Genomic DNA, 23038 nt, shown 5'->3' with positions numbered 1-23038 from the left:
TAAGAGGATAATTTAATGGTAAACTGAGTGCAAATCTTGCTTTCACAGTCAAGAACTTATTTATTGAGCTCACTTCCCTGCAAGTAACATGCATTAGAAAGTGCCCACTGTATGAGAAGGATGTGTTTTTGTCTACCCTGACATTCACATCAGAAAACAGACTGCAAATTAGATTAAATGTAGTAATGTGTAATTTATTCAACTAACACAAAATTTCAGACTTTCTCTTCCTTAGAACAAACATTTAAACAGAAAGAATTCTTAAAGCAATTTTTCTTACGCTTTCCTAGAGCTGCAAACTTTGAAAGGCCTTCAACAAGTTTCAGATTCTGAAAAAGTTACTGAACTGACAAGATTTCCAGGAAGGAAAAAACTAAGTGCATGCAGCAACAAGCAAGGGACCATCACACTTCCAGTTTTTATTAAGAGTTTCCTTGCCCCTCTCAGAACGCCAGCATTACTAACAAACATCATTTGCATCACAAATTGAGAACGTTAACCCTTTCACTTATTTATTTTTAAAACTCTGAAGCTTAATAGTACTTGTAAAGTGTACCTGCAAGAAAACACAGCAAATCTTCCTTAGATGATGTCTGATGTAAATACCATGTAAATGGCAATATTAATCACTCACCTGAGATCTAGAACTCAAAGCATTGAACATATCAAAAAATACAAAACAGGTGAAGGTCATGGTTGTATCTCGAGGTGTTATTACATTGTCTCTTAACTGCCAACAAAAAAATAAAAATTGGCTTTAGCATGCTTTAATTTAAAGCTTCAGCAACTAAATACAGTTGCTACAATAATGCAAGTTCTACTAACTAATACATAAAAGCAAAACCATCTGCTTGCTCCAAGCTCATTCAAGAAGCCATAACAGAAATGACAAACCCATAGTTTATAAGAACTTAAGTTCCAAGCTGTGAAGACTCTTGACAAACATTAATGCAAGCAGACAGAATACCAAGAATTCTATGATGCACCGCTAAAAGCTCAGCTTTTTTCTCTACTGGGAAAAGAAAGGCAAACAGCTGTTTCCTAACAATCTGGCTATAAGTTGGTTTTTTTTTGTTTTTTTTTTGTTTGTTTTTTTTAACAGTTACTTCGCATTGGCCAAAGTTTCCCAAATCCAATTGGGACCTGGAAAAGTCTGTAATAAAAATTCTGTTTCTCATTTCAACTGCTTTGAAATTCATCCTCTCTAATCTTAGTTATTATTAAATAAACATACATAAATCTTGCAACTAAGTTCACGCAAATTCAGAATTCCAAATTTCAATTGATGGTATCAAAATGACTTCAATATGCTTGCTACTGCTTTAAGTTTTGGGGTTTTGTCATACCTCTCTCCAGAAGACGAATAGTGTTCCACACACAATAATTATTGATGACACCAGTATTTTAACAATCAAGTTTTTGGTCAGAATGCTATCCTTCAAATTTCTTGGAGGCTTCTGAATAACATCTTTATCCACAGGCTCCACCCCAAGGCTTAAAATTAAAGAAGTATCTCAGATTTTTATCATCATAATTTGTTGCTTCTACACAAAGACTAGATTTCACAGGTGGGAAAAACAGATTTGAATCTTCTCTCTACAGCTTAATAATCACTTCATTTAAATAAGCATCTGTTATTTTCACCTTTAAAACACTGAGTTTTAAGTATCAGTAATGGGTTACATTCCAACACTGCAATTTCAGTGTCCAGAAGTATGTGGTATCTATCAGACAGTATCAGAATTAGTAAACAACAACCTGCAGTATTAGCAATGCCCACCCTTTCTGTTAGATTGATAACTAAGGAATTCTACTGCTAGTTCCCTTTCACTGATCCCTCCACCATCTATCCACAGTGAAGAAAGTCAGAGGAAGACTCTGGACAGAAGCCAGAATCTTGGATGCTGTGGATCTTTAGGTATCATGCTGCTCCCCAACCAACCACTGCTGGATACCAAAGCAAGCCAAATGAATGAACACAGAATTACATGGCAAACATTGTAATGAGAAGAAAAAAATTGCTCTGTTTCAGAAATATATCACTGAAGTTAAACACTTCACAGAGCTTCTTTTACAAGCAACCCTCTTCCTTGTTTAAGTAATTCAACCACAAACCTCTAACATAATTTAAAGTAAAGGTAAGCAATTACTTACCTTTGAGCTGGAGGCCCATCCATAATAATATTGATCCATAAGATCTGCATGGCATTGAGAGGATTAGGAAAGTTCATTAATGTAGCCAGTGAGATTAAAGTCAATGCTGCTATACTCCTGTTGAAAGAATTCATTTTTATAACTGTCAGCATGGAACATTTCTGAAGATCTACTGATAACTGCTTTGTAAGCAAAACTTCATGTATTTAAGAGTACATATAGATTTTGATGACTTCGATCACAACTACCATAACCCTAACTTTAAAAGGTCAGAATAGAATAGAATGAAACAATTGGAAGGGACTTTGAAAGACTATCCAAGTCCAACTCCTTGGTCACCATAGGGCCAACCAAAAGCTAAGGCATGTTATTGAGGGCATTGTCCAAATGCCTCTTGAGCATTGACAAGCATGAGGCATCAACCTCTTTGATGGGAAGTGCTTGACCACCCTCAGGGTAAAGAAATTTTTTCCCACGTCCAGTCTGAGCCTCCTCTGGCACAGCTCTGTGCTACCTCTCATTTAAAGAAGAACATTAAGGTAGTGCTATCCTGTTTCTTTGCATCCTGTCATTTACTGACTTTTCACTTTTTAACAGGAAAAACTGTAATAGAGGTCTGCTTACTGAACTATTTTCTGAACCTTTAAAAATGAAACAAACCACCAAGTACAAAATAATAAAAACTCAATCCTAGAATTATTTTGCCATTATGACCACTGATAGTACATTGTACTAGACTAGTACAGTCTATCAGCATGTGAAATCTAAAATGATCATAGGAGTTCATATATTTGCTTTATGAGGCTGTGATTCAATCACAATGAGGTTAGAACCTTCCAATATTGTCAACGTTTCAGACTTACGTGCTCAGTTGAAATCTAACAAAATTTTTTATGTTATTATAAATTCCTTTACCCTCTTCAATGGCAGACCTGCAATTAAAAACAAAGATCACACCACTAAAGGCTACTGCAACAAAGCTTAAAACAAATGAAAAAAGCGTGTTATTTCTGCTAATTTAAGCACAAACACAAATGTCAAGAAAAGAGTGGAGTTGAAGTTCTTTGACAGTCACTGTACTTTACTGTAAGATCAATTACAATGGCTCTTATTTTGGTGCTTTCAAAATGAAATGTCAATAGAAAAATTTTTTCCTTGTAAGACTTGCATCATCACTGATGCTGTCTCCAGAATCAAAGTAGATAATTAAAAAAAAAACAAAGAAACAAACGACACACACTTTCCAGAAATGACAAAAATAGAGACTGAGTTCAGAAGACCATGTATTCTTACTGCATCAGAATGAAATATGTACAGACTATTTTTTCATCCTCTAGTACATGCTGCACTTTGCCTAACACAATGACAACAGCAAGAAAGTGATTTTAATACCTAGGACAAGTATACTCTGCTGCAAAAAGCCTTCCTCCTTTCCTTACTCAGGCAATGTTTTGTTAAAACTACATAGCACAGTGCATCAATACAAATGTCACCTACATTATTGTCTGAAAATCATCATCCACGAGGATCATATCTGCTGCCTCTTTACAAACATCTGTTCCGGTTTGTCCCATTGCTACACCAATATCTGCAGCCTTCAGAGCAACAGCATCATTCACTCCATCTCCTGTCATAGCTACTACTGCACCATTATTTTGCAGGGACTAAAGAAAGGGAAAAAACATAAATCAGAGATTGAAATAGCCTATCCTATATAATTGTTCTAAATACAATGGATTGTGGTTTCCCAAAAGAATTATTTTAACATAAAATCCTGAAAAAGTACAACTGTTTGTATCTTAACTAATCTCTTATACAAGATTTTACATTACATTTTAGATCATATATTCAGTCCAGATTTGAAAGCTAGGATATATAGTATCTTAATGTAATGGCCCTTTCATAATTCTCAAAACATTCTAACTATCTTTTAATATTTGACTTCCTATTCTTTGTTGATAATTAATTTAAGAATTAGAACAATTGGAAAAGCACATCCCTCTTTTTGTTAGCTTTGTTTTTTAGCTACCAAATGGAAGCATTACCTCAGACATGACTTGAAATTCATGCCGTTTTATTGCTTTATTTCTGCTTCTCAGAAGTAGCAGAAATATGGCTCCCTCAAGTTCCCAGTCAATTCAACTGCAATGCGACAAAATCTCCAACTCCCAGCTCCCAACATATAACAAACTGATGCTGCCTACCAGCAGTTGCATAGCCCTTGTGGACATTACATATTTTTTTCAAGCTATATTTTCAGATATACTTCACTTTCATTTCTGGTTTCAACCAGATGCTCTGCAGCACGTTATGCTTTAAGTATGCGCACTACAAACAGTGCTCACAGCCACTGTCCAGCAACGCAGCCACCAGTGAGACGTACCTTTATGATTTTTAATTTATGTCGGGGACTGGCTCTGTAAAATACTGCAACCTGTTAGAAGCACAATGAAGGAGGAGAGAAATTGAGAAGAACTGTGTAGGATACAATAAAGCTAGAGGATAAGAGCATATTGTCTAAGGCCAGCTATGCCCTTGTTTATTTTGAGGTTGGAGCATCAGTGAAACGTGTTTTCGTTAGAGTGAAATCATTAACTCAAGGGAAGACTTAAAGGTAAACAAAGTTGGTGCTACTTACTTCAAGACAGAACATGCAATTTTATAACCCTTTGAAATAATGAAGCAACTGAGATATAATGGCTTGCTACTGGGCTTCTTGACTAAATTAACGAAGACAACAAAAGGGAAGCAGCTCAGGAAATTTTAATTTTACTATTTTATATAGCATAGCATTAACACATTGAAGTTTTGACTAATTATAATTCTGTGGGAAGAAATTATTATTTTTCAATGTTTTTTCTACCTCTCGTCTACTCTGTAAATTAATTTGACTAAGTTAATTCAGTTTTCAAACAAGTTCCGCACTGAAGTTAGACTTCTCAGCAGACTCATTAGACTGTACTTTATTGGTTGATTTTACTTAATCCTTACTAAGATTTTAAATACTGTAATAAATACTGTACATGCTGGAAATACAACTGGGTCTCTGGTCAAATGTGCACAAAGTAATTTTATTGCTTTTTCTTGTTATTTAATGTGAGCAGCCTGTAAGAAGTATTACCAAATAAACATGGGGTTTTTGGTGAGTCACCAAGACACAAAGCTTTCTAGTTAATGTGTTCAAATCATATATGTATTTCTTAATTGTATTGGCTTTCGGCTTAGTTGCATTGCTGAAGCACGCTGCGGTCTAATTTTGCAAACTAAGCAAAATTCTGAAAATTTCGATAAATTTTGCAACAGAGACAAGCACGAAGCTCAATTACATTTGATAATGACTATACATTTACGATGATGACATTGGTTAATGCATTTAGTTACTTAACAAGAAAAAGGTATTGAAGCAGTCAACATAAAAAATAGATCTCTCAAAATTCTTAACCAGTGGCTTCAGATCAATCAGAAATCATTTAAGATTCAGACAGCTATTCTTACGAATTCCAAAAAGACAGACTGACGGAACAGAAAATTGTAAAGTCATGTAAAAGTTACTCAAATAAATAAAATAGTATAACAATATAAAAATGAGATGATGCTCACTGAAAGGTGGCAAAATGGAAGTTCCACTACTGGTGCCAAAAGGTTTAAAAATATATATATCAAAAAGAGAAACCAACAATCTGAATCATTAAAGAGAAACGAAAGAAGTAAAGATTGAACTCACTAAAAAGATAATCCCATGAGTTGAAAGAAATGAATCTTGGTACAATCTTCTGTCAAACAAAGATTTGTCTGGCCTGGGACAGCTTCCATATTCAGTACTAAAAGCCTTTGGTAATTTACTGTAACCGTATTTCCATTACTGGAATCTCAAAAGTTACATTTCAGCTTTCCACAGATAAAAGCATTTCTCAATATAAAATATATCTTTTACTGCATTTCAGTGAATAGCATATTACTACAAACCTTGGGTGTTATTTGAGAAAGCTGCTGGATATCTAGATCATCTATTTCTTCTCCAGAGATTGCCTGTGAATTTTTTGAGTACAATCCTAGTCGACTAGCTGGAAACAGATAAAAGAAGAGTTATTATAATAACTAACACTTAAACATTAAGCAGCCAGTTACTTTTTTAAACTATTATTTTTTGCAGTATTTCAGATTTTAAATGCCCACAGCATAGCATCCTAACACTACTGAGTCAGTATACTGAGGTAAAAGTGAGCTTTTGGAAACATCTGCACTATGAAGTCTGTTCTAATCAGATATTTATTTCCTTTAAAATTTTCACGTCAAAGTCTGTATCTCATTGTGTCAGGCACAATCTAAACATAAGAGCCCACTCCTCCCCAGAGAATTTACAATTCAAAAGTAACAGGACAGAAAATGAGAAATAAGATGGAGATGTGCACAACTCTCAGGTGCAAAATCACAACTGATAAAGTATTGCTAACTTCAAGATGTACTTCTATGTGCACAATCAACTTTTTCCACCATTGTCCTATACAAAAAGGATCTATATTCTGGCTAGCATATTGTATTACAAAAATAAGTTTGTTCAAATATTCATTTAGTTTAAACATTTACTAGCAATACTTAAACTTCAAACTTAGTCACATGGACAAAACTGGATTGGGAAAGCACTGAAGCACCATATTCATCCTAAATATTGTCAGCAACTATTTTAGTTTCTCCCTGTTGCTATAAGACAGTCATTCAAAGCTGACAATAGGGAAGGTTGCTTTGGTGAGAATCAGAAATCAGGCATGTTACAACAGAATGCAGTAAGAAAAAACATATACATAGTTTAAAATAGCAAAACGTCACAAATTACCAAAAGAGGAAAACTGTATTTTAAGTGCCAGTGAAATGAAAGTGCCACATCAGACTAGTTCTATTTTAATTGCACTGTGTCATGTGTTAAGAACTCAAAAATACTAAAGACTTAATAACCATATTTCATACCTATTAGCTAGGCACTGTTAACACAGAAAACAAGTGAAAAATGAAAAGCAGACCACTGTTCATACCAATGGCAACTGCAGTCTCCTGTGAATCTCCAGTAATCATTTTTATTGCAACTCCCGACATAATAAGTGTAGTAACAGCTTCTTTTACACCAGTTCGTGGAGGATCAATTATACCCACAAGTCCCAAAAAGGTCATCTGCCCTAACTCAGGACCAGAAGCTAAAGCCAGAACTTTCAGGAAACAAAGAAAAAATAAGTTAGGATTTGAAAATAACATTTCCACCAACATCTAACACAACTGCTAATATTTGTTTTCCAAAATTAAAACTAAATAGCACGTAACTATATTAACCAAAGACCTCAGTACTGAAAACCTTTATGAGTGGCTTCATTCATCTGAGTATTCCACTTGAAATTAACCCAACAAAAGTAGACGTTCACAAATCAGACCTAATTGAATTTATAAGTTAGAATAAAGCAACAGATAGGGATTGCTACTACTACTTCTTCTTAAACATTGGTAGCAATGTATATAGCACAGAAGTCTTTATCAAAAACAGGTTTTTCATGTTTTCAAGAAATCTTTCCCATTTATTCACGGCTTAAAACATTTTTGCTTCCACTATGTGGAGAGGAAAAAGGCATCTAGCTTTGGTGGTTTCTCTGTACATAAACGGTCTTTTATACAAGATGACAAAGGGAAGATTGGTTAAAAACAAACAAAAAAACCCCAGAAAATAAACATACATTTTCTTTATTTAAATAGAGGCAGATTTTATTGACTACATGCCAAATATTTTCTGGAATGTCTTTTTTACCTGAAGAAAACAGGCACAAAGAGATACCACTACTCCTTGTAAAACCTCTATTTCTAATCATATGTATCATAGGGCTTTTCCCATGCCATAAAGTACCCATACTGCCACATTTAAAACATCTGAATGGAACTAACAACCTGCAAGTCTCTTTACAGAAATCAAAGACAGTTATGGCGTCCCGAATTATGGTTTGCCCACAACCACTTCCAATCATCTTCTGAAAAATACTTGCAGCTATATTTAAAAATCTAACAGTCTGCTAATATAGAATGTAATCTTAATGGCATCTTCTGACTTGCAATCAATCACTTATGCTAGCCTAACTCACAAAGGTGCCAGGAATCAAAGAGAAAAATGAACACACTCATATTAAAAATAAATTAAAAAAAAAAAATCTGTGAGATATGGAAGATGCCAAGTGACAGTGTGTTTTTCAGTTGTTATGGTTGCAACCAGCAGTTCCTTTTCTCACCTGCTGGAACTTAATCAATGTTGTTACGCAGACCATAAGTACATCACCTGCATTCCACTTCTCCATTTTAATGAAAAATTAACAAACACAGTGGCGCTTCTTGAACAACAACAAAAAAATTTTGTATCTGAATATTATTTTAATTTGAACAAGCAAGCAGTACCATTTAAAAAATAATTATCCCCAGACACTGAAACACTCTTACCCCTAAGTCCTGCAGAGCCCATAGATGTCTTCTCTTGCTGGTATTGCTCTCTCTGTTGCTGAACAAGAGGTAGGGTTTGCCCCTTACAGTTATATGATGTACAATACCTAATGACTTGTTCGTAAGCACCTTTCATGAAGCAAACCTCTGGTTTGTCCTAAAATAGAAAGGAATTATGTAAATGTGTGTGTATGCATATACAAATATACATATGCACATCTGTAAGAATGTTTTATCTATACTTTTCTGAAAAGTCTTCAGAACATGTAATGCAAATGAAAGTTACACTTCTGAACCCAAAAAAGTTTGAAGTATCTGTATAAAGTATATGTTTAAGAGTGTTAACGCCAAAATAGCTAAGCTAATAATCAATATCTTATTATTTCAGTAGGCATCACGCACATGAAATATTGTGGGGTCACAGTTTATAAACCAAAGAGGCCATTCAAAGGACAGCATTCAAACCTACACAGTACATTAGACCTGAAAGACCTCTAGCTCATCACCTGACCATCTGTCTTTCTCCACAGGTCATTAAGCATATCACCTACATCCCTGTACCACAAATAACAGCTCTAGCATTTTCCAGAAAGCAAGCTAGCCTCGGTGGTACAGAGGGACTGCAAATTCACTGTCTATCTTGAACACTTATTCCAACGTTAAATCAACTTATCGTTTCCCTTCCTCCCTTCTCGATTAAGAACTGCTGCCTCAGCTCAATTTCCAATCACTGATTCTCATCTTCTGTTCCCTGTTGTGCTATAAAGGCTCTTTTAATACACTTATTTTCTCCCCTTGAAGGTGTTTATGCTCAGTAGTCAAGACAGTTCAATTTTTCTGATAGGCTTAACTGACAGAGTTCTAATTCCACTGCATTTTCTTAGCCTTCAAATAATTTATGCTCCTTTTAAAATTGTTTCCAATTTTTCAACAGTCTTTTAAAAATGCTAATACTGAAACACATCAAACACAGTAAATCATATAGAAAAAAAAATCACCTAGCAATTCCTGCTCACTATTTTCTGTACAGAAATACTGTGAAATTTTCCATGAATCCAGAATAAGATCTGACACTGAGCATATTATCTAGAAGACTCCAGTTATCAGATTGGCAGTCATTATGTCAACATCGTTAACAAAACTATTCATATTTCATTTAGACCAATCTGAATGCAAATACATATGTATTTTTCAAAAGATGGAAAAATTGGTTAAAGAACAGCTTATATTGATAATCCACACTACTAAAATAAATAAAATTTGTGAGCACTGAGGAATGAATGTACTAGTGCCATTAAAACCAGAAGACCTGTGTTTTCAAGCAAAAGAAATTCTTGATTATTCAACACCTACACATTTCTTCTTGCTCTTAATTCTTTATGTAACTGAAACAGCAAGTTTAACAGACTTGTTTTAAATATTTGATGAGTACGGAGAAGGAAGAAAAGCCAGGTACATTCAAAGTCTCAGATATCAAAATACTTAGCATTATTTCTCAATATGCCTTTTATGGAAAGAATTTCTTGGCTTTCTTATTTTCCATTTCAGAGCTTGAAACTGAAATTAGATAATCAAAGCATATTCCCAGGACTGCACATTACCACCAGCTTGCCACAATCTCTCAAGTGAAAAATGAGGACATTAAATAGAGTACGTAATGGTTCTACAGAGTCAATGTGCAAAGAACCTGTGAATCCAGTTTACCTGCTGTGTTCTGTGAACACATTTAACTGCCATCCATTTCTGCTCTGAGCTGAAGGGATATTCAGCCTTCCTTATATAGTCCTCCTGGAGCCCATCTAAGCCCATCTATATAAGATAGAAAAAGCACCATAATGTAAGCACCTTTCTTTTCCAAATAGCTAAGCATTTTGTTTTGACTTGTCAGTTAATAAGAAAAAAAATCTCCAAAGTTTCTTATCAGCACACTGCTTTCATTAGACAAACTTCTGAAAAAACAAGCCCTCAATGAATCCAGTACCTTCCTTCAGGCTTCAGCATGAGTTAGAACACTCCTGTTTTCTTTGATTCAAGGACTTTGAAAAACCTTGTAGATTATGTGTTTGACAAAACACATTTAAAACAGCAATGCATTTTTTTAATATCTATATAATTTCTCTGCTAGAAGCATCTAGAATAGTATTATATAAGGCTGTAACAGAGTTGGGAGGAGGAAAGACAGTCGTTTAAAGTTCAGATGATCCAATCTGAAAGGATTTTTCAAAAATTATCATCAATATTCCCCAAACATTTAAAAGGAAACTAACCACAAAGACTTCAGACGAAATGCATTTCATTCTTCCCACAAAATGCAACTGGCAGAATTCCATGCTCTACCCTTAACCAAGTCTGGGTGCTGATTAAAGCGGCCACCTGCCATAAGCCATTCTCAGTATTTAGAGCCTCACAACTCTTTCACTACCACCCATTCCAGCAACAGATGTGAAACATCTCTCTTCTCTCTTTCTTTAGGGTCTTGCCATAACAACATCCCATTAGTCCTTTACAGTCAAAGACTGGAGAACTGGAATGAATCTCAACAAGGCGATAAATCTCAGTCCTCAGTTGCATGGGGAGAAAACAACTGGGACGTACTCAGCTTTGAAGGCTTCTGAGTTTATTCATCATCACAGAAAAAAAAAAAAAAAAAGAAGTACTAAAATGTCTTGCCATGCTTCTCAGAAGCTACAGCACGTCATAGCATAAAAATAACATTTAACCAGCATTCACAATTCAAACTGCTTGCTCCCAGCACTTAAAAGCACTGCAAATACTACAGAAACCAATGTGTCCATCATCAGGTTCTTACTGCTTCTGATGACACAACCAACACTCAACCAGAGGTAAATTAGCCTCTGGTGGGCAAAATGACAGCACTGCATGCAAAAAGATGACAGATTTTACTTCAGTTCCAAATAACTTCCTATTATCTTTCAGAATGCCCAAAGATTTCCAGCAGATAAGAAGCACAGGAGATAAGTGGCTGTAATGCAAATCTAGTAGTCAAAAATGAAGGGAAAATTGATGAAAAAAACCACATTATTTCTACACACCTGCCATAAATCAAAAATTACCAAACACCCACCTTCATTGCAAGTGCAATTAAAGCCCCTTCAGTTGGCTTCCCCATTAAGGTGTTGTTTCTTATCAGGGCATCATTGCAGACACAGCCAGCCTAAAAGATGATGAAGAAATGGGTAGAAAAGACAACACAGCATAAACGTTGTGTACAGCTCTTACTCCATCATCAACTAAAAGTCACCTCTTTGTGCCAGTATCTCACCTCAACAATTTTGCTAACAGATGGGTTGTTATAACCATGAATAATTTCACCATCAAGCATCACATCTCCAAACCTGTTATAACCTACCCCGGTAACCTGTAAGACATAGAGACAAAAGCAGTACATAAAACAGTTTGTGAACAGTTTGTGAATTACATTAATCCCAGATTTTCACTATGAAATACAGAAAATGAAAAGCAAAGCCATTCATTATGATGGATTTTACCCAATATGGAGTCTCCTATTAAATATCTAATGTAGCAGGCGCTAGATCAGGGGAAAAAAATCTGAGGGCAACTAAGTTCTTCCATGAAATATACCGGATATTAATTTTCAAAAATGTAGCAATTTTGTTCCTTAGCATAAATAAATGCAGTGTATGTTGTCTCCTTACTCAATTAGGACATGTTTTGTTTTTTTTTTTTCCCCCTCCTCCTCCTTCTTTCTTCTGCTTTCCAATTTTTTCCTTGCATTCTATTTTACCCTGGTTAATAATGCATACCCCTGCAGGGGAATGGAAGTACACAGCTGAGTCCTACTTTCATGATGCAGGAAGAAGAAAATCATACTTGAATGGCCTCTCAGCTGAGACTTGAGAAGTGTTAAACGCAGTAAAATCATATTTTTAATGCATAAAATGTGGGCATCCAGCTAGAATCCCAAAAAGTCTTCAGGTCTATAGCATTAACAGGTAGCATGTTTAACAGCTACTTCAAATTCTCTTTCCCTTAGGAAAAGGGAAATGATTTAATATCACTATAAACAAATTATGCTAGGAATAAAGAAAAAAATGTAATTACAGCATTCCTACAAAATTTTAAGAATGGAAACGAAGTACCAGGCAAATACAGGTAAGTAACACAAAGAATTAAAAATATCCAGTATTTATTCTCATAAAGTTAGTGACAAGGTCTCCCCATTAACTACAGTGTTAATAAAACCCTAAATATGAGGAATCGGAAAAGTTTAGAACTTGTTTGAAACATGCCTTCATGAAATCACATACAGTTGCATCCCTTTCTATTCCTGCTTTTGCTTCCCTTTTGGGAATTCATTTCAACCTTTGTAGTGACTGCTTCACTTCAGCCACTGTTTCATGTCCTCTTCCTACTTTAAGTTCCACTCATTATCAAAAAGCAATTCTGACAGTACACTACATTAACTTTTAGCCCAAATCTGGATACTCCTGCTATTTTAAATGTTCTTAATGTTTAAATTTCATTTTTATGCACCTGCAGCAGCAAAACATACTAAAGAAGAACATCAAACCTTTGCACTGCATCTCAGCATCTTTCATTATAACATATAGCCATCAAGAGATTAAGAATGTTATATATTACACAAGAAAGAAAACAAACCTAAACCCTTCTGTAACTACAGAATGCTTGGATAATACAGCTTCAAGTCTGAAATACTAAATGAACGAAAGAACAGAATTAGCCAGAAATCAAGGAACTAAGATTTGATACAACACATTTACACTACCCTAATTAATGCTTTACAAACAGTAAAATCAAGAGTATTTGAGCTGATAAATGCAGTAAATGCAAGTAAAAGCAATATTTAAGTCTAACAGTCTCACTACATACCTCAGCATGCTGCCCATCTGATGTAAAAATATGAGTAACCGTCATCTCATTCTTTGTCAGAGTCCCAGTTTTATCTGAACAAATTACATTGCAACATCCTAAAATAACCAAACAGCACTTGTAAGACAAGGTCTATTTAGAATAAGTGAGTAGCTAACAAGAACAAATTTCTAGAAATACTGCAGCTGTCTCTATGAAGAAAAAAAAAACAAGATGTGATTCAACAATGACAGGCAATTTTCAGCTATTTATGAATACCTGTACAAGGTTCCTTACAGGTTTGCCTGATAAATCAGAAAAGGTAGTCAAAATCCCAAATTCACAAGTTGCCTCAAGTGCTTCCATTCATTACCTCCTTAATTTTTCTCTGGTGCATCTCAAACTATTACTGAACTCTCAATTGATACTCCTAGCAGCATTCTTTCCCAGGTAAGGTGCGACTTGCTACTAAAGCAGCAATTTTTAATGAGACTGAAAATGATTACAGAAATATGGAAATATGTACATGCTGTTTTAACTCAGGAAAAGTATTTTGGAAGAGCGTTGCAGTGTTTTGGCATTCCTGGACCCAATAGCCAGAATTGCAAAAGCCACAAAAAACCCTGCGACACTCATGAAACTCTGCTAAGGCATTAGGAAAAAAAGTATTTCTAATCTTCAAAGGGAAAATTAAAATGCAGCAGAATTACCTAAAACACTATTTCTATTTTATTTCCACGTCCTATGCACAATGTTTCATGACTGAGGCCACACACACACAAAATGTTTCTGAAGTCATTTTAAAAGACGAAAGCTTAAGTTTTAGCATGAACACTGTAACAACCTTAAGGTGCATTATTATAACATTTTTTCTAATATTTAAACTTGGATTTGCTTCCAGCTGAAAATAACATTCCCGAATTCATGCCAAGAAGTTGGTTTAAAAATCATTTCCCAAGTCTGTTATTTGACAGGAACGTCTTTGAGCAAACTAAAAACACTTCCACTGAAATATTTTCACTGTTCTACCACGAACTAAGAGTTCTCCATACATCTAAGTACACATGCAGGTTTGAGTATTGAACGTCATTAGTTTGACACGCAATTAATCAACGTGCTGACAGCTGCAATTAAAACGCTGACTGGTTGTAGGGCACACAATTCATGTAAAAGGCATTCAGTTTAGAAATGATACCACCATACTGCCAGCAAATAAGAATATTTGCTTTTTTTTTTACCATTGCCATCAACATTCTAGTTGATTTCCTAAGATTTATGTCAAAATACCATCTCAGAGCTAGTCCTGTCATACCTAAAGTTTCAACAATAGGCAGTTTCTTTACAATAGCCCGTTTCTTCACCATTCTCATCACACCAAGGGCCAGCGTCACTGTTACTACAATTGGGAGTCCTTCAGGAATTGCAGCTACAGCCAAACTGAAACAAAAACAAATACACAAATATCTTGTCTTAGAACATCATAGATAAACACACAGTAATGATGTATTCACAGCTGAGAATGGTGCTTCTATAGCAATCTGTTAGTGGAACCTAAAAGCAAAAGGAACCAGCTGTCATTTGATTCTAACCATATACCACCCATTAAGGCACACTGAAGACAGTAACAACATGCAATGGCTTAGATACTTCGACTCAAGCAAACGTAGTTGGGGGGGGAAAAAATTGTACATCTGTTTTGGATATAGAAAACTAGTTTTCTGAAAAGCAGCCCAGGATGTGAAGAGTCAGGGTGGTCAGCACTGGAGGGAACTGGAAAAAGGTCATCGCTTCTAGTGCCCAGTGATTCACAGCTACCACTTGCAGATTGAACTATGGCAGCATGACATGTGTTGGAATAGCACAGAATTTTGTTAAAAAAATTAAAAATAATTGACAGTAGTGTAAATGAGATGGCAATATTTCATACAATGCTTGAAATTGCAGTTTTCATTGATCCTTTTTATTTAAAACAACAAAAAACCAAACAGTTAAATATCCATAGAACCTGTTATTTAAATAAAGGCTTTCTGTTATTTAAAGAAACTCTTCTGCCTTGTGCACCATCCAGATAACTAGCAACTCAGCAACTTTTCTGAGAGTAGAGAATTAGAGCATATAAACTGTGTTAATTCTCAGCAAACAGTATCCTAGGATGAAGCTTCCATAACGTGCTAAAAATTAACTGAAGATGTACATGACACAAGGCTGGCATTCACTTCATTACTTACAAAGCTATTTTATTTACTCAGTTATACAATTTGAATTTCTGTCCAATAACACTCAGAAATCACCACACATCTACACGGATACGAGGAGATGGACAAATACTTACTATATCACTAAAAATTATTAGCTTCCTTTTACTGCAGCACAAAGTCTATTACTTATCTAAACTTAAAAACAGAATCTTTGTGGACATACAGTATAATATACATCAAAAGCTTTCAAACAGTAACTGTAATGCATGACCTACACTGTTTAAAGACAAAAATCTTACCTCACGCCAATCGTGAACATATCAAGGATATGTTTTCCTTGCAACCAGCCAACCAGCATAATAACTCCTATAAAAAAAAATAGTTGTCATAATAAATACAAAGGCATCATGTACCATAGCCTAACAGGAAAAAGAACTCTTAAAAAAAAATCTGTCATTTCCTTCACTGTTGAACATGACTCCATTATTATGACAAAGATGAAGAAAGTTTTTTGCCAGTCAAGTAGCCCAATCATTCCTGCAGTGAGGTGCTCACTTCTGCACACCTTGAATTAGAATATAACACATGCTGCAATTTGAAAGGTAGCATTTAGAAGATAGAAAACCATGTTTGTGTGAAGAAACAAGGAAACACCCTTATGATGAAATTTACATTATTAATCTTCAGACGATTACTTGCATGAACTCATTAAAAAGTGGAGAATACAAAAAAGATCAAGTCCCTCAGTCTTACCAGGCCCATAGGTCAGTCACAAAGTAAACTGTAGGTGTTTGCATAGATTTTCTTACCTATTATACAAAAGGAATACAAAGAAAGCTGTTTTCCTAAGAGATCCATGCTCTTCTGCAACGGTGTCTTTGGAGCCTTGGTGAACAACAAACATCCAACAGTTAACAAGTTAAAAAGTATAATCTATATCAAATATTTCTTCAGGTGTGCAAATTTCAAGACTTTGTCTTGGAAACTACTTGACTAAGATGCAGCTATATAGCATTTTTCCACACATTCAGTGAATGAAAACACACAGGCCTTGTTCCCTCATCATGTAGAATTCAATAAATTTGAAGAACACTTCAAGGAAACTAAGTGAAATTTAGAAATATCCTTTAGGAGTTTTGTGATGTTCACAGCAAATCTAATATAAAAATTCATATCAAAGACTTTACAAAAAAGCAAGGTTAACCAAAATCAACCACATTTCTTCCAGACATAAAAGTCCTTGATAACAAGAACAAAACAGACTTTTGGAGGCAGAAACATTAAAGCCCTGAAAGACCAATTCTACCTCAGGAAGAATTTGCTAACTAGCTGCAAAAATAGACAAATAGGAAACTATAGCAGTATCTAGTACCAAAAATACAGTAAAATACAGTAAACAGGATACAAAAAAAAAAAAAATATATATATATATATAGATATAGATATATATATATATCAGAAAGGAGATTTTTACACTGGATGCCATTTAGTTTGTTTTGTGGTTTTTCTTTGTTACTCTTTTTTTTTTTAAAATACTAATATATGCTGGATTACAGTATGGAAAGTGTGGCAATAGGAAGAAAACAGGATAATTGTAAAAATCTCTGCTGCATGAGTCAAGGCAAAACAGCGCCCACACTATGTGGGGAAGCTGACTTAAGAATTTAATTCACTATTACCATCAAAATTTGCTTTTAAAGTAAGATTATTATGAAATAAATATCAAAAATAACCCCAAAGTACTCTGATGTTTCAGAATGTTGATGGCGCAGAATGCTCACGTACTTTTTTTTCTCATTAATAATTGCAGATGTTACAATACAAACTAAAATCCATGCAATGGATCATATTTTCTTTGCATGTGTAATGAAGTGGATTCCATTTTGGGTGACTGGACAGCAGTATTTCTTTGAAAGGCATAGTAAGGCACTGCAGCTAACACCACAAAGTCAGTGGTGCACTCCTGGCTGACACATCTAATGCCCCACCTAATAGCCTCAGAAGCTCTGTTTTGACACATTTCAGAAATGTAATTCAGGAGAAAAAAAAGTGCTGCCTATACTATGCCTGATTGTGTCCTGACAGCTGGAGACAGGCTGTCACCTTCCGATCCTGTGCTGGTCAGGCAGCCAGAGAAGAGGTTAGAAGGCCACAGGAACACAAAGCACTCAAGAGACTGACTTCTGTGTGGATCAGAGTTCTGCAATAAACTTACTACAGGAATTTGGTATACTGAAGTCAAAGCGAGCTTCATAACTTTAGGTGGAGAAGCTAGAGATTATGAAGCAGCAGAAAACACACACAACCCTAAAGTACATGGTACAAACTTTGAGGGGAAACATAGTCCTGTGCACAAATATACCATACAAATCCCTTCTGTAAAAACTCAGTTCCACTTGAAAAACACACTTGTGCTAAATGCAGTAAAAGTTGTTCCATTCTTGAAAAGCTTTCAAATATTATTTTCAAAGATAACATATTTAGGTCACTTAGGGATTCAATTATTGCTTTCATTTTCAAAAGCTAAGATTTGTTTTAACTAGAGAAAAGAAAAACATGAAAAGCACTGTAATTAAATCTAACAAAGTTCCTATAAACTCCAAAAGTATAATTTTAATGGACAAAATGTACATCTCTAATATACACGCCTATGTTTCTAGATATTCACTCTTACCTCTTCTGCTTGCATCATTTTGAAAACCTCCCCAAATTCAGAGTTTTCTCCTGTTCCAATAACAATGCCCTAAAAAACCCAAATAAATGAAGAAGACAACTCAGATCTAAGGTTTCATTTTAACATTAGTGATTGTTCTTGATAGCTTTGACTCAAACACTGGGCAAATGCCATTTAGTCTGCTATGAGTTTGTTAACTGTGTTTGTAATTTTAACTACTGATACAAATGAGAAGAATTTTTGTTAAAAAAAAAAAATATATTTCAACTCTCAGAAACGAAAGTGCTATTCTGTGTATTGCTGAACTATTAAGGTTTTGTTACAGATAGTTACCAAACAGTGCAACAGTCAGCTAACACCAACCACAACCACAGGTCTTCACGCTCTAACACACGAATGCAGTTCTACAAGTTTGGGAATACCACATCCTAGATAGAACAGTTTCACATCTGCTTCTTCCCAGTTTGATTACTCTTGACTATAGGTTTACTTTCAGTGTCTGAAAAAGCAGCATTGAGAACAGCTCTGCACTACTGCACTGCGTTACAGTAAAGTCACCCATATTTCCAGTAAACATTTCTATTTCTACTTCATTTAATTCCTGTTGTTTTAGAAAAATGAAAATACATGCAGCCAGTAAAGAACAGTTATCAACTGGTATAAGTGAACATTAAAAACAAGAACTGGGGTTATTCAAATAGTTAAAACCTGGAAGTTGTTCTTCCCTATCACTCATAATTTTACCTTTGCTTTTCCACATCTGACCAATGTTCCCATGAAAGCAATGTTGCTCCTTGTAGTGAGGTCTCCATTGGTAGCTGCTGGCTGAGGAGCTGTAGATTTAGCACAGGGAGCTGTCTCACCTGTGAGGCTGGATTCATCGATAGAAAGGTCCGCAGCCTTTGGAAACAAAATATACAGATGCTAAGAGCTATGGCAATCAACTTTTATAAGTAGGTAGAAACGGTAATAAAAACTTCCCAACTCTGACCATTAAAAATATATCCAATTTATTCACATGGAAAAAAAAATCATATGTAATATCCACTCTATTTTACAGCCAACAAAAGCCAACAAAGCAATAAGCATTCCTACAGAACGATGCTCTCACTTTGCAAAGTCAAAGTTTAGTTCTCATTTTATGTTCTGGATTTTTTCTATAGAACAGTTAAGAGCTTGTAACAGATGCATTCCATTGGCAAACGAAATAATTAACTGAGAATGCAAATACGTAGACATATTATATCCCTCTCAATTCTTCCTCTGTCCAGTTCCTCTTAGCGTGGCCAATTAGGGACACACTAACAAAAAAATATATCTTATAAAGGGATTTTTTTGTCCACAAAGTCCCTACAGGGAAAATGCTATTCAGGCAAGAGTCACAATAAACTGGAGAAATGTTAAAAATGCCCTTCCTTCAGGTTTCCCACTTTTGTGGGATTTTTGGCAGCAAGTGTGAGCAGTTAGAGAAGGAAAAGAGAAAAAGGAATTATTCCATTAAAACTACACAGCTGTCTGATAGGAACAAAACAAGTGTTCTATACATAGAATGTAAAATGAAAAATATCTTATAAAAATAAGAATTTAAATGTTTTTTCCCAATTGACAGCAATTCTAAAATCATCTATTGATTTTAAACAGTACTGAATAGAGCCAAAGCTTAAATCATAGAATTCTATTGACGCATTCCAAGTAACACAATTCTGTGTTATTAAGAAGCATAAAGCTCTTATTTGTGACTAAATCACAAGATTTTAATACAATCTTCTTGAGAAAAGCTTGATAAAATTAAGTTACCAAATCTCTTTGAAAGGATATCTTTTGTAAAGAGTAAATAAGAATCAGTCACACCATACTTGGTACCACCACAGGTAAGTCATCATTCTGAGCTTAAAGAGTATTTTCGGTTTGTTTTTTTTTTGGGGGGAAGGGGCTTTATTTTGAGTTAACTTGGAAGCTCTCCATGTCTAGCTGGACAACAAAATGCTGCTACAGCCAAAATAATTTGGTCAATGTAAAGAAGAGAACTGTACTTTTACTAAAGTGCTTTATGAAGAGTCAAATTCTCCTAGTTTCTGCTATACTCTCAAGTAGTTACAAGGACAGTACCCTTTTTTAAAAGACGGATGCTGAATCAATAAAGGAAAGTGGCACTTGTCAAGAACTGCAGTGAATCTTTCAATCAAAGCCATAAAGAACAATTAGAAGCAGTCCTATAGTAATGCTTTATTCGCATTGTATTCCTCAGGCTGCAAGATTAAACAAGATGAAGTTACCACAGTGCTACCGTTCAGATTTATCCATGAGCTCTGAATTATTTGTCATCTCCACCAAATTTAATTTTGTTCAAAGCCGAAGATGTTACAGTCACGTTAGTTCTTGCTAGAAAACTTGATGGATGTCTCATTAACCCGCAGAAAACCTAGGCCAGAAGTGGTCTTCAAATTACATTTTGAAAAATAAGATAGCCCCACAAGATTAGCCCAGCAAAGAAATTTCTTTGCAAAGTAAACAGCAACTAAATAGCACTTCTACAAATTTCTAGGACAGTACCCATGAGAACATGCTGTAGTGATCACATTCTTTATCTGAAAAGACAACTTCCCTTTAGAGTCATCCATCCCCTAGCAATACCCTCTGGGACAAGATGATTCTTCCAAAACAAGTGACATTAAGGAATAGCTAATTCCATTAGTCACCATAATCAGGAGGGAAAAAAAAAAAAAAAAGCTTTAGCAAAAGAAAATGTAAAAAGTCTCAATCATTGACCCATCAAAGACACCACAGTTTGTTCTACAGTCATTAAGTTCAGCTCAGGGTTATGAGTCGTTATTTTGAAGACTTAATTCCTGTACTTCTACAAAGTTTTACTTGCCATTGTTTACTTTATTGATGTGACACCAGCTTCCAACACAAGGACAATCAAAATGTTAGATACCATCCAAGCACTTGCATCTTTGAGGCAATTTCTCTAGGATATTTTCATGGAAGAACTTAACATTCCATTAACACAGTAAAACAATAATCCTGCAGTAACTCTAATACAGTTAACAGTAAAACTACATTCTTACTTTCTTTGTCCAAATACCTTATTTTCATGTAACAACTTCTGGCTTGCAGGTCCTTAAATAAGAAATGTAGAAAGCAGAACTTACCATTACAGTAAGACTGTGAAGATGTTTTTTTTACAATTTTATAAAAATAGGTGCACATGACAGTACTTCCTTTACAAAAAAAAAAAATTAATACCTCTTCCAGTTAATCCTTATTTGGATCACTTTCTACCCAACTCCAGCCACTAAATATTCAGAAAGGGGTCTTAAATAGTAAGCAAGTGATTTGCAAGGCCATATTCATCAAAATAGAAATGCCAAAATATTTTATTTTATGATTATATATATTATTTATACTTCCTTGTATCAAGGACTTGAAACTGATCTAGGCTCTAAAATAAAGTAATGCTCACATTCTACTGATCATTCATCTTTTTTCAGCAATGAAGAGGAGCTTTACAACTGAAGGGAAAGAAGAAACTAGGCCACATACAAGAGAGACTGGCAAGATGTTATATTTTTGCGAGTAACCTGCCTAGGCTTTTTCTCCACCTACAGACAGGTTAGGCACAGGAGAGACCAGGAAATAGGCACAAGGTTAAAGGTGGGTGAAATCTCATTTACTGATTAAACTGCGCACAATGAATGGAGAAAAAAAAAAAAAAAAAAAAAAAAAAAGACATAACGGCATAAATTAAGGCCTTAATTTATAATAAGTTACAGTAAGTTGTGTAAATTGTACAGACTTGATATGTGTTGCTGTGGCCAAAAGTTTTTGTCATTCTCTAGTAGTTTGGTGCACATCTATCTTGATTTGGGCTAATCCCCTTTTCTACAAACAGCATCCAAGCCAAAGATCTCTTAGAGAAAGCACAAAGTATGTTCAAACACATCACCTTCACTTTCAGTGCTATAAACAGAGCATTGAAATTAGCACAGTGTGTAGTGAACACCAAAATTATATCCTAAAGACCAATGCAAATAAAGACAAAAAAATCAGTAGCTAACAGCTGCCAAAATATCTTATAATTCAGACTGAAAACAACTCTTTGGCTTTCTTAGTTGAATACTTTTTCTGAATGCTAAAGTTTTCAAGAATGGATTACATACATGAAGTCAGAAAATCCTATTTTCTACAACCAAAAAGAATATATACTATCAATGCACAACGGCATTTGCGAGCTTAATTATTTCACAATTCAATCCAACTAGCTGTGAATTCCAAATAGAAATACTTACTGCAGCTCAGTATTCAGTGCATATCTTCTCTTACACTCTGTCTCACAAAAAGAAATGCTATTAAATATAAATGCAATATTACATACCTCAAATAAACGTAGATCAGCCGGGACTCTGTCTCCAACAGACAGGCAGACTGTATCACCTGGGACTAAGTCTCTTGCAAGCGTGTGTTCCACTCTACCTTCTCGCACACTGTAGGTGTAAATACAAGGTCAAATTGCATAATAACATCTCCTCTGGCATTTTATCTGGGAAAATCAAAGTGCTGACCACGCACTGAAGTGTTCCTAGTTTCAGCAAAATACAATTTCGAATTCGCTGTTCATTTCTTCAGAAGGTTCGTATCACTTAACATCATCTGAAGTATCCAATGGGCAAAAATGCAGAGTATTATTTTAGAA

The 23038-nt window shown here is 35.0% G+C and overlaps 1 protein-coding gene across 4 annotated transcripts in view; it reads right to left on the bottom strand.

The window, feature by feature from the left end:
- The window catches only part of ATP2C1 (ATPase secretory pathway Ca2+ transporting 1), a 63655-nt gene that overhangs the window by 1878 nt on the left and 38739 nt on the right, over nt 1–23038 (bottom strand). For all 4 annotated transcript variants that reach the window (XM_031553960.2, XM_085226447.1, XM_085226449.1 and 1 more), the window contains 19 exons: nt 22721–22829; nt 19087–19242; nt 18343–18411; nt 16478–16553; nt 15968–16034; nt 14783–14907; nt 13492–13589; nt 11903–11998; nt 11705–11794; nt 10324–10428; nt 8620–8776; nt 7185–7355; nt 6121–6218; nt 4538–4588; nt 3652–3818; nt 3018–3086; nt 2155–2271; nt 1347–1494; nt 635–730 (listed from right to left, as the gene is read on the bottom strand). In XM_031553960.2, coding sequence (XP_031409820.1) covers nt 635–730; nt 1347–1494; nt 2155–2271; nt 3018–3086; nt 3652–3818; nt 4538–4588; nt 6121–6218; nt 7185–7355; nt 8620–8776; nt 10324–10428; nt 11705–11794; nt 11903–11998; nt 13492–13589; nt 14783–14907; nt 15968–16034; nt 16478–16553; nt 18343–18411; nt 19087–19242; nt 22721–22829 — 2065 coding nt within the window. The remainder of the gene's footprint in view (nt 1–634; nt 731–1346; nt 1495–2154; nt 2272–3017; nt 3087–3651; nt 3819–4537; nt 4589–6120; nt 6219–7184; nt 7356–8619; nt 8777–10323; nt 10429–11704; nt 11795–11902; nt 11999–13491; nt 13590–14782; nt 14908–15967; nt 16035–16477; nt 16554–18342; nt 18412–19086; nt 19243–22720; nt 22830–23038) is intronic.

The sequence above is a fragment of the Meleagris gallopavo genome, chromosome 6 (genome assembly GCF_905368555.1).
Source record: "Meleagris gallopavo chromosome 6, MGAL_WU_HG_1.1, whole genome shotgun sequence".
Lineage (NCBI taxonomy): Eukaryota > Metazoa > Chordata > Aves > Galliformes > Phasianidae > Meleagris > Meleagris gallopavo.
This window is presented reverse-complemented; position numbering and strand designations above follow the sequence as displayed.